At 36.3% G+C, this 14,916-nt stretch overlaps 1 protein-coding gene across 2 annotated transcripts in view; it reads right to left on the minus strand.

The window, feature by feature from the left end:
- Positions 1–2,270: 2,270 nt before the first annotated feature.
- The window catches only part of LOC5569186 (protein Gawky), a 34,768-nt gene continuing 22,122 nt past the window's right edge, over positions 2,271–14,916 (minus strand). For both annotated transcript variants that reach the window (XM_021845363.1, XM_001652719.3), the window contains exons 3-11: positions 13,919–13,970; positions 10,960–13,858; positions 10,607–10,903; positions 10,114–10,553; positions 9,570–9,702; positions 9,041–9,499; positions 8,665–8,980; positions 6,952–7,183; positions 2,271–6,881 (exon numbers count right to left, since the gene is read on the minus strand). In XM_021845363.1, the coding sequence (XP_021701055.1) occupies positions 7,038–7,183; positions 8,665–8,980; positions 9,041–9,499; positions 9,570–9,702; positions 10,114–10,553; positions 10,607–10,903; positions 10,960–13,794 (4,626 nt within the window). In that variant the 5' untranslated portion in view covers positions 13,795–13,858; positions 13,919–13,970 and the 3' untranslated portion in view covers positions 2,271–6,881; positions 6,952–7,037. The remainder of the gene's footprint in view (positions 6,882–6,951; positions 7,184–8,664; positions 8,981–9,040; positions 9,500–9,569; positions 9,703–10,113; positions 10,554–10,606; positions 10,904–10,959; positions 13,859–13,918; positions 13,971–14,916) is intronic.

Genomic DNA, 14,916 nt, shown 5'->3' on the forward strand with positions numbered 1-14,916 from the left:
GTGTGTATGTACTTGCCTGATTTTAGTCGGTAGATTAAATGTATGCACTATGTATTCGTGCGCAAGACGAGGTTGTGTGACGCAATTTGTGTTCCCGAATGTAAGTGACAATTTATATTTATTCCAACCAAATCATTTAGAATGCAAAACATTTCACATTATCTAGATTACGGCTTAAATTATATTTGAATGGGTTCGACAAGTGTTTGTTACTCCGAAGTTTATAGTATACGAAACAACGGGTGAATATCGATGGCACCAAGTTTTATTTAATGTTTTTAAGAAATCGACGTCTAATGTAGCCAACATTACACATGACGGTTCTTGTATGAATACGATGTTCCGAAATTATAGTTCTTTGAATTTAATCGTTTATTTGCATATTCTTTAATTTTTAGAGATGGCATGGCTGGAACAGTTTAGAAGTCTAAAACCATTCAATACATCATCTTTTACACGTAACTGTACCAGGTAGGAGTAGGCAAGGCATAGTGAGCACCCTGTATTACCATAGTAAATTTCCATACATAAAATTTCCATTTGATTGTAGTTTATTCAGTATGATCAATATTATCAATGAATACACGCATAATTTATCAAAACGACATATCTGTGTGTATAGTGGAAAAACTTGAGAAAAATGCGATGCAATACATGTTGTAAAGCATTTTAAATCTTTTTTTTTTATTTTTTCTGTTTTTTCCTATTATTGTATCTACTTTTAGTTAAAAAAAGAACATTGTAAACACTATTACAGTCGACTCTCCACAACACGATGTTCTATAACTCGATGGATTTTGCGATCCCTTCAAATTCCCATACATCATGCTCTCCATAAGTCGATATTTCTATAACCACTAGTCGATGCCACGTGGGAGTAAAATTGCCCTCCATAACTCGATATCCATCTAAAAACCCCTTTTTTATACAGGAAAACACGGCCTATTTCTGATTTGACAGTGAATAAAGGACTTGCAAGTTGTAATAAAAGTTTAAAAAATAAAAATAATAAAACAAATTTTAGTAAAAATAAGGAATTTTTCGAACATTTTGAAAAACGTGTCCAAAGATATTTTTTTTTCAAAATAATATCAACAAAATGATATTGTTTGTTTGCAGAAGTGATCATAAAAGTTTTGGAAATATAGAAATTTGAACCTTTGATTTTAAATTTTTTGGTATCGTTATGTTCTAAAACTCGATAATTCTATAAGTCGATGGTCCCTTGAATATCGAGTTATGGAGAATCGACTGTAGTTGAAAAAAGAACAAATAAACTCTTTTGTTTTGTGTTTGTCACATACGACATGATGACATGACATACACCTTACTTGACACGTCGGTTTGACATTTCGTTTCGTACTTGTGTAATATTCTATAAACCGGTATTTGTTTTGAAGTTGCACATACGTCGGTTTGTAGATTCATATAAAAACCTGATAAATTAAATAAATTTATCAGTTTATATGTTCAACCAAAACCAACGAAGCCGTAACAAAAAATAGAGGAAGAACTAACATCTTGAGCAATCTCACTGAACTTTACTAAAGGACCTATGTAACAATGAGTGATTTTCTTCTCTTCCGATTATAATAGTGCAATATTAAAGCTTTTGGGAAGTTTTTAACTATAGATCGAAAGACTTGGCTTGCGTTTCATACTAAAAACGTAACAGAAAAAGTTAATGTGGCTTAGCAATTGATTAAAGAGAAAGTAATCAAAGAGAGCCTCTCAATGATAGATAAGTTTTTTGAAAAGTTACGCGAGAAGTTTTACCTTATAGAAACTGATGATTTCCCTCATTAGTTTGCCGAGTCGTCAGCTGAGTGGAATCCGAATCACTCAATTTTCAACATGTCAATTCAGAAATAGTATGACGAATCTGTTGATTGAAATATATGTTTTTATTCTGCGCATAGGTCTATTTTTATATTTTTGCATATACGTCGGATTGGAAATGTATCTTTGAATGGTAAATTTTTATACAAAAGCCATGTTTACTTTGCAAAAAAAAAAAACAAAAATGAAAAGTTTTGGTCATGCCCTGACTGTATAAAAATCGACCATTTTAAAATAATTTTCTCAAAGTCTAAATAACCGATAGCGGGGCTTTATCCAGAACGCTATCCATAAAAAAGTATCATTTTGCATGATCCTTCTAAAACCACCGGTTTAACTATGAAGGTGGAGCCAGTGATGAAAAAGAAGAGGAAAAGTAAAAAATCACAATCTTTCGCACTTTGTAATTGCTTGCTTTGGTTTTGATGCACATATAAAAAAATGAAATTTTATTCATAATTTATCATCATGAAAACTAAAGTCCTTCTGGGTTTTTAAAAAATGCATGACCGGAAATCTCATATATCTCCACAATACTTCGAAGAATGTGGAATTTTACAATGTCAAACATTTTTTTTACGATTTCATTTGGTAGTACGTAATCATTAAATGTTATAGAAGTGTGTGATGGAAAAATACATTGATACTAAACTGCTGTTCGTGACCAAATGTTTGATATTCTCATTATGCACCGCCTTTCTCAATTTAAGAAATGCCATAGAACATGACACAGTTATACAAAGAGAGGGCAATATAGTATAAGGAATATAGAAAAAGATTTAACAATACGCCCCATTACATCAAAAGAATAAAAATAAAACTAAAAAAAAATATTTGCTGATCACTAGACCGTTACCATATTTAGCTAAACACATTTCTTGCCAACAGTTCTAGCAATTCTGATACTGAACAAGAACATACTTTCACAGGCATTTGAATTTGTCTGGTTTTTGCAAATATGTCTTTCGATACAATATCAAACATGTACATGTAAAAACATTTTTGGTTTGATACAAGAAACAGTAAATTCGAATAAGAAATGAGAACATGATTATCACCTCCAAAGTTATAAGCAACCAGGCATACCAACTTATACTACATTGAGTAATAAGCCGAACTACACAAAACATTGACAATTCAAATCAGACACTTCGTCCTTGAATTATGCGTGGTAGTACGTTTAAGGCGGCCATTTTATATATCAGATTGGTCTAAATTTTAGGGTTTTGACCAGAAAAGTTAAAAAAGGTCTATTAAGAGTGTCATTTTAAACGGCCAACTTGCCTATTGAACGATGCCTAATTATTTTATTTGAAAAAATAGCAATACTTGTGGCTCTTCTTATGGCCTGTAAAATTCGGCGTATTTAAAAAGGTCAACTGTAGCCACTGTTTGTGATGATAATGTTGGAAAAACATAAAAGTCGATTGTTAATGACATGTAGTTGCCAATAACGTACAGAGGGAATGATCTAGATGCATTTTTTTATAGATTTACGATCAATTTGACGGAAACTTCCATATTTATCGAACCACCATTTGAAATGCGCATAAGCCCGTGCTACATTAGACTTTTTTCTAATCCAAATGTTTTGTTCTCAATAATTTATTTGCGTGATTAGCGCTTTTGAATGTGGAAACATATTATCTTCACGAGGGTGTGTGATTGAATACAGCTATTCTGTATCTGTGAAGCGAAAAACGTATGTGCTCTAATCAAAAAAAGTTGCCTTTGATTTCAAGTACTTCATGGTACCAGATCTTCTGTAATTCTTTTTTTTTTTTCATTGGAAAAAATAACCGATATCAATATTTGTTATCTCTAGGTTTTAGCACACACTTGGCTTTGCTTAAATTCTATGGATGCATTTTTTATGTGTTATGTTTCCATATTTTGAAATCTTAAAGCTATGTTTTCGTGAACTGGTATATCTGAGTTTTTTTTTATTTCTTAATAGTAGGGCAAAACAATAACGTGTAATTGTGAGCAAAAACAACCAAAACTAGCGTATCGATGTGCTGACTTGGAAGAATGTAGGTACATAACCTTAAATGTTTAACAATCAAATAAAAAAAAATATTGGTGACACACTGGAAAGAGCTTCATTATACTTACATCTAAGACTAACCATTTCCATTACGGTTAAGGTTTTCAACGGTCAAAAAAACAGATCTGCTTTTATGACCGTACAACATTTTGCGGTGGATCACAAGTTGTTACAGAAAACCGTACCGTGACAAATCATCACGAGATGACTTTTTTTTCTGACAAAATGTTTTTGAAACTTTTACCCCAATGCAATGCTACGCGAATTGATGATCTGTTTCGCACAAACAATAGTAGAGTCGTTACGATTCAAACATTAATATTAGGAAACGGAAAATAACTTTGGAGTTTGGTTTCAAACCTATATTTGTTTTAGTTAGTATCACAAGACAGTAAACTCAAAAAGGACCCCGATTTTGACAATCTGAAAACTTTGTTAATCACTTTCTTAGTGTTTACTAATAATTTAACTTATTGTTTACAGAGGCTAAGTTTTAAGGGTAATCATTGTTTCAGTTTTAATGTGTTTCATCGTTTGAAATGTTATATTGTTATCATTTGGAATACAATGTGAATGGCAAGCAAAAACACTCCTATAGGAAGGGTAAAAAACGCCTGATCGACTCACAACTCACAGAATTACTCACTTTTTATTAGCACGGATTTGTTTGGACACAGTTAACGTTTTGGCACATAATAAGTTCAGAGTATAAATTATAACTATCGATAAACTATAAAGCGTTTCCATTTGCAAGATTTGGTAAAACAATGGAAGATGTTTTTTGTCTATAATTTAGTGTTTAACATGTTATTCAATGGGAAAGTATCACAATTTAGTATTGCATCATATTGCAATTTTATGTATTATTTGAAGACTAGGTCTTCATTACATTGAAACTTAGTGACACAACTTAGATTTGTTTTTCAGAGGAAGGTTGACTCAAACCCATTCATTATCATTTAAGATATCGGAATAGGTAAATCGAATACATCCTCATTATTGCATATTACTGTCTGCAACGTTCGTAATCAATTGAAGAAATTTCATTTTTCTCGTCTCTCTATAATGTATCGTCTATTGTCAAATCTAAGGCGTATCACTTATAGATCGTTACAATTTTTCAATCACGTGTGCACTGGAAAAAATGGCAGTTTTAAGCGTCTAATGGCGTAACAGCAACTGACGTTCCAAACAAATATTTATCGTCAAACAGTAATCTGAAAAACTTATTATATAAAATATTGAATGTTTAGAGCTTCGAGTAAATAATGTTGCAAAAACGAAAAATAATTACCACAATGATTCGAATACAACATTTCAAGGATAATTAGAGTCTGATGGAGAAATTAAAAAAAAATAAACCATATATCCGCGCTTGGTAAATTGAGCAATTGGTGAGTACCGTGGTTGTGAGTTTCTTACAGATGTACCGCAACCCTGTCCTTTATGAGGTGTGCACATTCTATTGATTTGAGTCGCGTGATGCTAATAGTCTCAAAGCCGGCTAGGATTCACCGGGCAAAGGAAGGCGCGATAAGATTAAATTATTTCTACTGGCGTTATCAGCCAATAACGTTAATCAACTACAAGGAAGAAATCATTTCTTTCTTCGGATTAAAGATGCCCTATGCGTTTGCTTGTACGTACGTACTCTTCTTGTAAGCACATTGACTAATATCAGTAACGAATTTATTTTATGCCTTTGATTTCTGCCACTTACCATATAATTGCAATACACATACCAAATTGCTGATTTTGATTTGTTTAGCGTCACGCTTTGCCAAACAATTGACGGACTACAATGGACGCTGAGAATAAAAATCGTTGGTTGGGGGGCGAGTGTTTGAAGTGGAACATTATCACTTTGATTTCATCAATAATGTTCGCATTGTACAGCTGGTTTATTAATGTCAATGAACAAAATGTATTCTCAGATTACCTGATCTGTACAAAGATAACATTATTAAAACGAAAATAAAAATACATATTTCAATAAATAATACAACCAATAATTTTCTACACCTCTTTAAAATAATAATAAAATGAGGAAAATATGCTGTTTTTCTTTCGCGTTTTGACTCCGCGTTATTCCTTGTCTTTGAGGATGTTCTTAGTTTAAGCATGATAATGTCTTGATACTACCAGAAAACTTACAAAATAATAATAGTAATAATAGTTGCAGTACTAGCAAGTAACGTTACCGTTAACAATACTCTTAAATTTGAAAGCTTTTGTTTTAAATGGCGTTCGTTGAAAAGCGTTTTCAGGTTCGAACAAACCGAATTAGGTCCTATCATTTAGTAATGTTACAACAGGTTTTTGTGTTAATTGTCTTCTCACACATGTTGCTTAAAGTAACAAACGATATTTTCTTTGTCTTTCTTAGCATTAGTAAAGTTTTTTTCCATTATTTTTACAGACTTGCTGCTTACGTCAATCTAAAGTCTAATACCACATTTGATTTTCTTATAAATTGCTTTCACCTACAAAATGTGCATCATTCAGTGTGACTTTTAGACGAAATTAATATGCACGAATCTCACCATCTCATGTTCTTTAGTTTTTGTTTTGTACAAAACGGTGGAAATGAATGCTGCAAGTACACAAAATCCAAATACAGCAGATTATTCTCTGCCTTATATCTAAAGCAACCTAAATGTAATAGGATTTGCATGCTTTGTGTTCGGAGGGTTCAGAACCTCTCACTCATGAAATTAATTTACAACTGTAAAACTTAACATTTTGAAACATATAACTAGACGTTACTTTGACTTGAAGTGTTTTGTGTGTTCGTGTTGCTTCAGTTTTGTTTTCTGTTATCCTCACATTTGTTTGTTTTAAATATATATTAATTGTATATCGCTTTTATTAAAAATGATAAAAACATTCACAACACCTTAATACTACGCCAGGCGAAACCGCTGACTATGAAAAGACACTTCATTTATAAACCCAGGCCTTCAGCTACCGTCGTTCATTGATGTCCAACAAAATTCTAAGACAACCGATTAAAGAAAGATACCGATGAAGCAATAACATTTGCAAAGCTGGAAATGAATACTTACCGATCTATCCTATGCAGACTTGGCTCACTTTTTCCTTCTAGCTAACTATGTTCGTGTTTCAAAAGTGCATCTTTTTGATTTTCGATTTAGTTCAAATCGGTGCCAAGTAAGCTCTCGGGTAAGTAGGAATTTAAATTAGCAGGTGTCGCTCGATCGGATGGACCTTCCAGCGGGCCCCACAGATTTGATCCAGCTCCAGTAGTGGGCCAAGCCGAACCCCAGGCATCAGCAGCTGAAATTGTTCGTTAAAATTAGTCCCTGCATCAAGCAAGTTGAACGCTCTTCCCGGGCGTTATATATATATATATATATATATATATATATATATATATATATATATATATATATATATATATATATATATATATATATATATATATATATATATATATATATATATATATATATATATATATATATATATATATATATATATATATATATATATATATATATATATATATATATATATATATATATATATATATATATATATATATATATATATATATATATATATATATATATATATATATATATATATATATATATATATATATATATATATATACATATATATATATATATATATACATATATATATATATATACATATATATATATATATACATATATATATATATATACATATATATATATATATACATATATATATATATATACATATATATATATATATACATATATATATATATATATATATACAATGGGGTCGATCGGAACAGTATGGCTAATCAAAGGAAAACGGACCTGAACAATGAAAAGGGGCTCTTTTTTACATTTGTAAGAAAACATCAATTTGTGGTTTGATATTGTCACATACTTCATCTACTCTGTTCAGTAGTATACCATCGATTTGGTAGTCAACGATGATATGGCGTTCAATTCGATGGAAGGTCATTACAGAGCATTTTGTGATGCTTATCGTCAATCGATTTCATCGGCACCAATTTACAAATCGATCTGAGATTGCTCGCAAGTGATGACAGTATGAAAAGCTACTCTAGAAAAGCGCACAGTCATCAACCATCATCATCGCGAAAACTGATGACGATATTTGAAAAGGTAAACTTTAGTCTCAGGTTTCCTGTCATTTGACCAGCTTCGTAAAATGGCTCATTGGGATATGATATGCGTTTGGGGCCCAGATAGCCGTAGCGGTAAACGCGCAGCTATTCAGCAAGACCAAGCTGAGGGTCGTGGGTTCGAATCCCACCGGTCGAGGATCTTTTCGGGTTATAAATTTTCTCGACTTCCCAGGGCATAGAGTATCTTCGTACCTGCCACACGATATACGCATGCAAAAATGGTCATTGGCATAGTAAGCTCTCAGTTAATAACTGTGGAAGTGCTCATAAGAACACTAAGCTGAGAAGCTGGCTCTGTCCCAGTGGGGACGTAACGCCAGAAAAGAAGAAGATGCGTTTGATGTTTCGTCATAAAGACGTTTGATCGAAAGGATGTTTGGCCGAAGAAGATGTCTTTGCAAAATAATCAACATTATCAGGTTAGTGCAGTTATTATATGAACAGCGGGTATAACTGAAAATAAAAGGCTATTCAAAACTCCGCCTAATGTTCGTTTGGAATAGGAGTTTATTCGGCCAAATATTTAAATGCCAAACGTACCGCTTCCCAAAGATGCCATTACTGCCTCGTATGACCATATTGTCCCGCCTATCCCTATCCTTACCTGGGGTGCGCACGGACTGTGATTGGGCTGCTGCTCCGAGACGCCAGTTTTGGCCACCGGATTGACTGCCGGTGAGGCCGTTAGTACCATTGGGTGGTCCCAGGTGTTGTAAAATGTTTTGCACGTCACTTTCAGTTGGTGTTTCTGCGCAGATTGTAGTGCTGCCCAGCATGCAATTGTTCAGCGCCATTTGTGCCTTATTCGCTTCTTCACGTGTCGAGTATTTACACAAGGCAATGCCATGATTGAGATACAAGTGGAAGGCTAGTAATGGACCGTGCTGTATGCACAAGGTTCGTAGCGTTGGACCATCGATCTGCAAAACATATAGTTAAGATATTTGTTGGAACAGTGTGTGTAGTATATTCCAACTCACCTGTGCCGATAGGTTTTTGAGCAATATCCATGTTGATGACCACGTTGCAGCTCCACTATTCCAGCCAGCTGCTCCACTGCCAGCTGAGTGTGATGACCATCCATTGGAATCTAATTTACCACCAGCTGTCTTCAAACCAGGTGGACCTACGCGACTCTTACCTAGTGGATTATCCCACAAGTCTGAAGGAGGAACTATGCTATCAGGCCAAGGATTTTTCGACAGTTTAGAACCACCAAATCCACCATGAGTGTTATTTGGGTTGTAACTCCAGGTTGAGGACGAAATAGATTCAGTCGGCGAGGATTTGCTATTGGTTGCGTTATTGTTAATATTATTGTTATTATTGCTATTGGCAAATAAATTCGATTCTTTGGCAGCTGCTATGGAGAGTGGAGAACGTGCAACACTTCCTGGTGTTATGGTAGGATCATCTTCAATACGAGTTGTTTGAGTGCCCTATACAAAAGAAACAAATTAAGGTTAATTAAAATATAGTGTTATGGACATTTTTTCACCAGACGCTTACCTTCCATGGTTTACCCGGTTCAAATTCTGGCACCAAATCAGTAAATGCATCCGCATTACCAGCCCAATCTTTGTCATGAGTGTTAGAATCCGGCCAACCATCACCGGTATTTGATCGACCATTAGACCAAGTACTAAAATGTAGAAATAAGCATTAAAGATACACCTCTATATGTAGCACCAAAATACCGAACCAATACGTAACACCAACGTGTCGTATTTGGATATAATTAAGATAATATTATAACGCTAAATTATGACATTGTTGATAATGTAGGAAATGAAGATAAATAGAGTAAAATACTGTTTTGGCATCTTTATGAATTAGTTTGCCATAGGGAGTTTCCAATAATGTCTCTAATTGTCTGAATCTCGACAATGAGATATTTTTCGTATAAAGAATTTTAGGTTATTTAACATATCCGCTATAACGAAAGCAAAGCAAAGTAGAGAAAATAAGATGTGCCTCATTATCAATTATACGAAGTGGACAAGAACTACACTACAACAATGCCTTCAAAGTCTCGGTATAATACAATACATACCCGTCATCCATTACACCCAGTCCAGCAGGTTTTGAGCTTGTTCCAGGGGCTCGAGGGAAATCGGTGAGATCTGAGTCCTTATCAGCTACTGGGGTCGCTGGAAGCTTCCATTGGTTCAATCGAGATTGCTGACTAGTGCTTCCAGTCGATGGGAACGGATTGCCGTTATCTTTCAACGACATGTCAGAGAACGTGCCCGGCAACCCGGAGAGGTCGTTAGGCGTACGGAACAAGTCATTTGCTGGATGGCCACCGCCTGGAACTGCGTTCGGATTATTTTGTTGCTGTTGTTGTTTGACATAAATCGTTTGCTGGGCGGTTATCTGGTTTTGCAGATTACCGATTTGCGATTTGAGCTTATTGATTCCAAGAGAAATTTGTACAGCATTAGCACCACCCCCACCACTTCGGTTTAGATTGCTTTGCATAACTTGTAATTGCTAGAAATAATTAAAATAAGTCAACGGAAAGCATTCAAAAAGCGAAAAATTACCTTGATATGATTCAACATTTGGTTCAACAATAATAAAGTTTGTGGTGCCAGTGGCTGATTGAGAATTTGATGATTTAAGTAACCATGTTGTACGGCCATTTGTATCTGCTGGACTAACATACGAAGCTGTTGTGTCGAGGGTTGAGATTGTGCATTCTGATTGAGCGCTGCTGGAGGTTGTCCGAACGGACCATTTATGGCCCCATTAGGGCCACCATTGCCAGCACCAAACTTCATGTTGTTGAATGAATTGATATTAGGATTTCCACCAAAACCGCTTAGTGGGTTCTGATTGGGCTAGAATATAAACAAGAATGAGCAAATTTGCTAAATTTAATATTACAACAAATTACTTGAGGGAACGGCAAAGCTGAATTTCCACCGGATGAGAATCTATCTCCAAATTGACCACCAAAACCAGGCCCGTGATCATCCTGTCGTCGCCAATCAGCAGAAGAACCATTCCTTTGTAGCATCTCAATGGATTCTTCAAGATTCATATTGCAAATACGAAGAACTGTTTCAACTTCTTCTTTTTTGAAGCCCATTTCACAAAGCATTCGGTAGTGTTTGCTGCTTCTGATAATTTCCAATGGATTAATCTTGTTGGGTGGCTTGCTCATAACATTATTGTGCATTCCCCATTCGGAGCCCATGTCCGAAGTTGGCTCGTTCCAGTTGGGTGCCATTTGTTTAGGTTTGTTCCAACCGGCAGCGGATGCATTTTCATTCCACAATGATCCAGAATTTTTATCGTCCCAATTATTGCCAGAAGATTCATCCCAGCCAGCTCCGCCACGACCACCAGCGTTATTTTGACCCCACAGGTTATCCGGTTTGATTGGGCCAGTGTTTCCTAAACGGTTGCCAGTTGGGCCCGGTAGGTTTCCGGCAACAATTGAATTTCTTTGTTGAGAATTTCGCTGAATGCCTTCCGGACCATCCTTCCAGTTCGAAACGTTAGAATTCTGGCGACTAAGATTTCCTTGCCCCCAAAGCGCAGTTCCGTCGTCGACATTTCTACGCACTCCTGGGGTAGACGAATCATCCCAACCAGATGGCATTTTGTTATGAGCAGGGATTTGCCCAGCTGGCCACTGAGGACCGGTAGTTGGCGTACTCGGTGTTGTAACTTGAGGAATTTTGTTCGGGGCCATGCCAGGTAGTTGGTGTTGTTCCCAAAGGTTTACATTTCCATTCAATCGGCCTGAAATACCTCTAGGATCACCTCGAATTTCTCGGTTACTGTCCATTGCACCAGCAATACGCATGTTTCGCAAATCAACATTTGTGGGATCCATTCCGGCGTTAGCATTAGGTGCGCCCAATGGAGGAGGATTTCTTTGATCCCATCCACCAGCAGGACCACCAGCTGCTCCTCCCCATTCATTGTCCTTTTTGATAGCCCCAGGAGCAACTCCACCTGGGCCCCACATATTACCAGCATTCCATGGAGGCTGTTGAGATGGTCCACTCTGAGGAGTAACAGGAGGTTGATTCATACCGGTAGCTCCATTCCAAACACTTCCAGGTTCATTCGCGTCATCGTCCTCTCCCCATGTTCCTCCAATATTGCTGGAAGGGCCCCATGGTGTCTTCTGCACAGGTGCTTGTTGAGGCATCTGTCCTCCATTACGTAGATTAGCTTCCCAAATTTCTGTTCCTGTATTTGTTTTCCACATGGGAATTCCAGCATGAGGGCCACTTGTAGCGCTATTTGGATCGGGTTTCGATCCTGGTTCTGGAGATGCAGGTACATCCCACCGGGAATCTTGATTGACATTCTCAGAGCCCCAACCATCCAAAGCATGAAGAGCTTCTATCATCGTATTCAAACGCTCTAATTTAGGATTCGGTTGAGCCGCTGGTGTTTCCCCTGGTGGTGGCTGGGACGTCTGCTGTTGCTGCTGGCCTTGAATCGAATTGGCACTGTTACTATTGTTGGATGCATTGTTAACACTAGCAGGTTGATTTTGTGCGTTTGTACTGTTGGGATTCACTGGATTGCCTCCTGCCCATGCATTAGGTTCAGCGTTTTCCGCAGCAGACAGTCCAGTTGGTGCACTTACCGCTCCAGCAGAACCGGGTTGTTGAGGCGGTTGTTGTTTCAAATTGGCACCAGATGAGGCTGGACCTCCAACTTGCTGATTATTACCCCACACACCAGGTTGTTGTGGGTTTACATTACCCCACGAGCTGCCTGGATTATTAGTGCCTGGTGCTCCCCATGCATTAGTACCGTTGTTAATAGAATCTTCTCCACCGCCACAAAGCCGCATGCGTGGCTTCGTGCCTGCTCTGCTCACATGTGTCTCCCATTCTGACATACGTAGTAAATCATCAAACTTAATGTACGTTGATACTAGTTTCGAGGTTCGTTTGGCTTGTTCGGAAGTATTAGCATCGTTTGCATTGTTTGCCATGGCTACATCATTTTTATCCTTAAGAACTAGATTTTGGTCATTACAGATCAAGCTCCTACATCCATCAATCACTATGCTATGATTAGTATTTACTGTTATCAGGTAATCAATTGAATCACATATCATATTCACAGTGTCATTATCATTCATCATGCTTCTGATCAGATGATTGAAATGTGTCGAATTCCCGTTTCTGGTTTCCATTTCAGTAAAGTTGCCACCTGATGCTTCTTGTGGCCAATGCTCAATCAGCGCATAATTTTGCTTAGCTGGAGACCAAACCAAATGCCGCTGCCCTCTTTCGAACACTACAGATGTTTTGCAATCGATGCTGGATGTTGCAACACTGTTGCAAAAGTTTGATTTACCACTAACGATTAGTATAATATCAGATACAATCCCTGATTGTTGTTCAGACTCATCGATCGATTGTAGTAACAGTGGTAGATCCTGTTCAATGGATGAGAGCAGCTGGTAAGTCTTATTCGCTTTCACTGGTGTCTCTTGCTTGAAATTTGTCCCGTTTTTGTTTGAACTTAGCAGACTATTAAGTGATTTCTTAAAAGCGTATTCAGACTTGTTTGTGTATTCTTGAGTAGTTTTTGTAATAGTTGAAGAAATAGTAGGAGTAATAGTAGATTCCACTGTAGCGGTAGTAGTAGCAGTACTAATGATGTATTTGTCCACTTTCTTAATATTAAGGATCGTTACTAATACGTCTAATTTCTTTGTATGATTTTCGATACTAGAGATGAAGATTTGCATTTTCTGTTATTTGCTGTACTCTGATTATGATTACTCTTGGCGTGTGAACGAAACTATTTCAATCCTATGGAAAAAAAGAAAAAATATCGTATCGCTGTTTTATAATAACACACATTTAACTAACCTTTTGCCTATTTTGATACTACAAACTGGATTGGAGTGCGATGTTTTGTAAGCTGAAAAAAAGAAAACAAAGCAATGTAGTTAAAAACATTTGTTCGTCATTTAGTCAATTGTAAAGATGTATGTGCTTTTTGGGTGGGAATCTCAAATGCACGATCAAGTCTAAAAAAGAGATCAAATAGGGACTAGAAGAGCAAAGAGATCGAAAAGCAAGGATTAATTATACGCCAAGAATTTTAATAAGGTATCCTCAGGATGGGCGTAAACAGCCATCGACCTTGAGGGGGGCTACGGCCCCTTCTCATCAAAGTTAGAAGTCGTATAGGATTTACATAACTTTACAATGCTCAAAAGTGTAGTCTTGAGCACGACACGTTATAAATAGTACTAAAATGAGACAAAAACCTGAAAAATGTCTCAAATCGATCAACAGCATGATCAATTTTATGTTTTACCCTATACACTTTCATGTAAAAAGAGAAAGAGTAATTAAAAATATAATATTCGTTATACTTTGACGTTATTTCCGCATTCACATAGATCTCGAATGAAATACAAGGATTTAAAAGGACATTTAAGGCAGTTAACAAGTTTACCGTTCTGATTCGGTTTGAACTAGAATTTTAGCAGAATTATAAAACAGGGTAAAGTTCAGTATGTTGAATTGGTTGAATTAAAGTGCAAGATCAATGTTGACATCTTGAAGCCGATAAACCAAACATATTCTAAACTCGAGTACGAGTACGAGTTCTCAAATGTTCTCAAAGTATCTTTTATCTTCTATATAAATAAAAATAAAGTGGTGTTTGTATGTCATGAAATAGCTTGAGAACGGATGAACGGATTGACGTAAGTTTTCCACTGTTGCACTCGACAAGGGATGCGACGTGCCCGGGACTGATTAGAGCAACGATGGAAGGTGTGCAAAACTGTGTTAAGGTTTCAGACAGTGTTGTGAAAAACTCAATTTCTCATAACTCACGCTTGAGATTTTTCATG

The sequence above is a fragment of the Aedes aegypti genome, chromosome 2, assembly GCF_002204515.2.
Source record: "Aedes aegypti strain LVP_AGWG chromosome 2, AaegL5.0 Primary Assembly, whole genome shotgun sequence".
Lineage (NCBI taxonomy): Eukaryota > Metazoa > Arthropoda > Insecta > Diptera > Culicidae > Aedes > Aedes aegypti.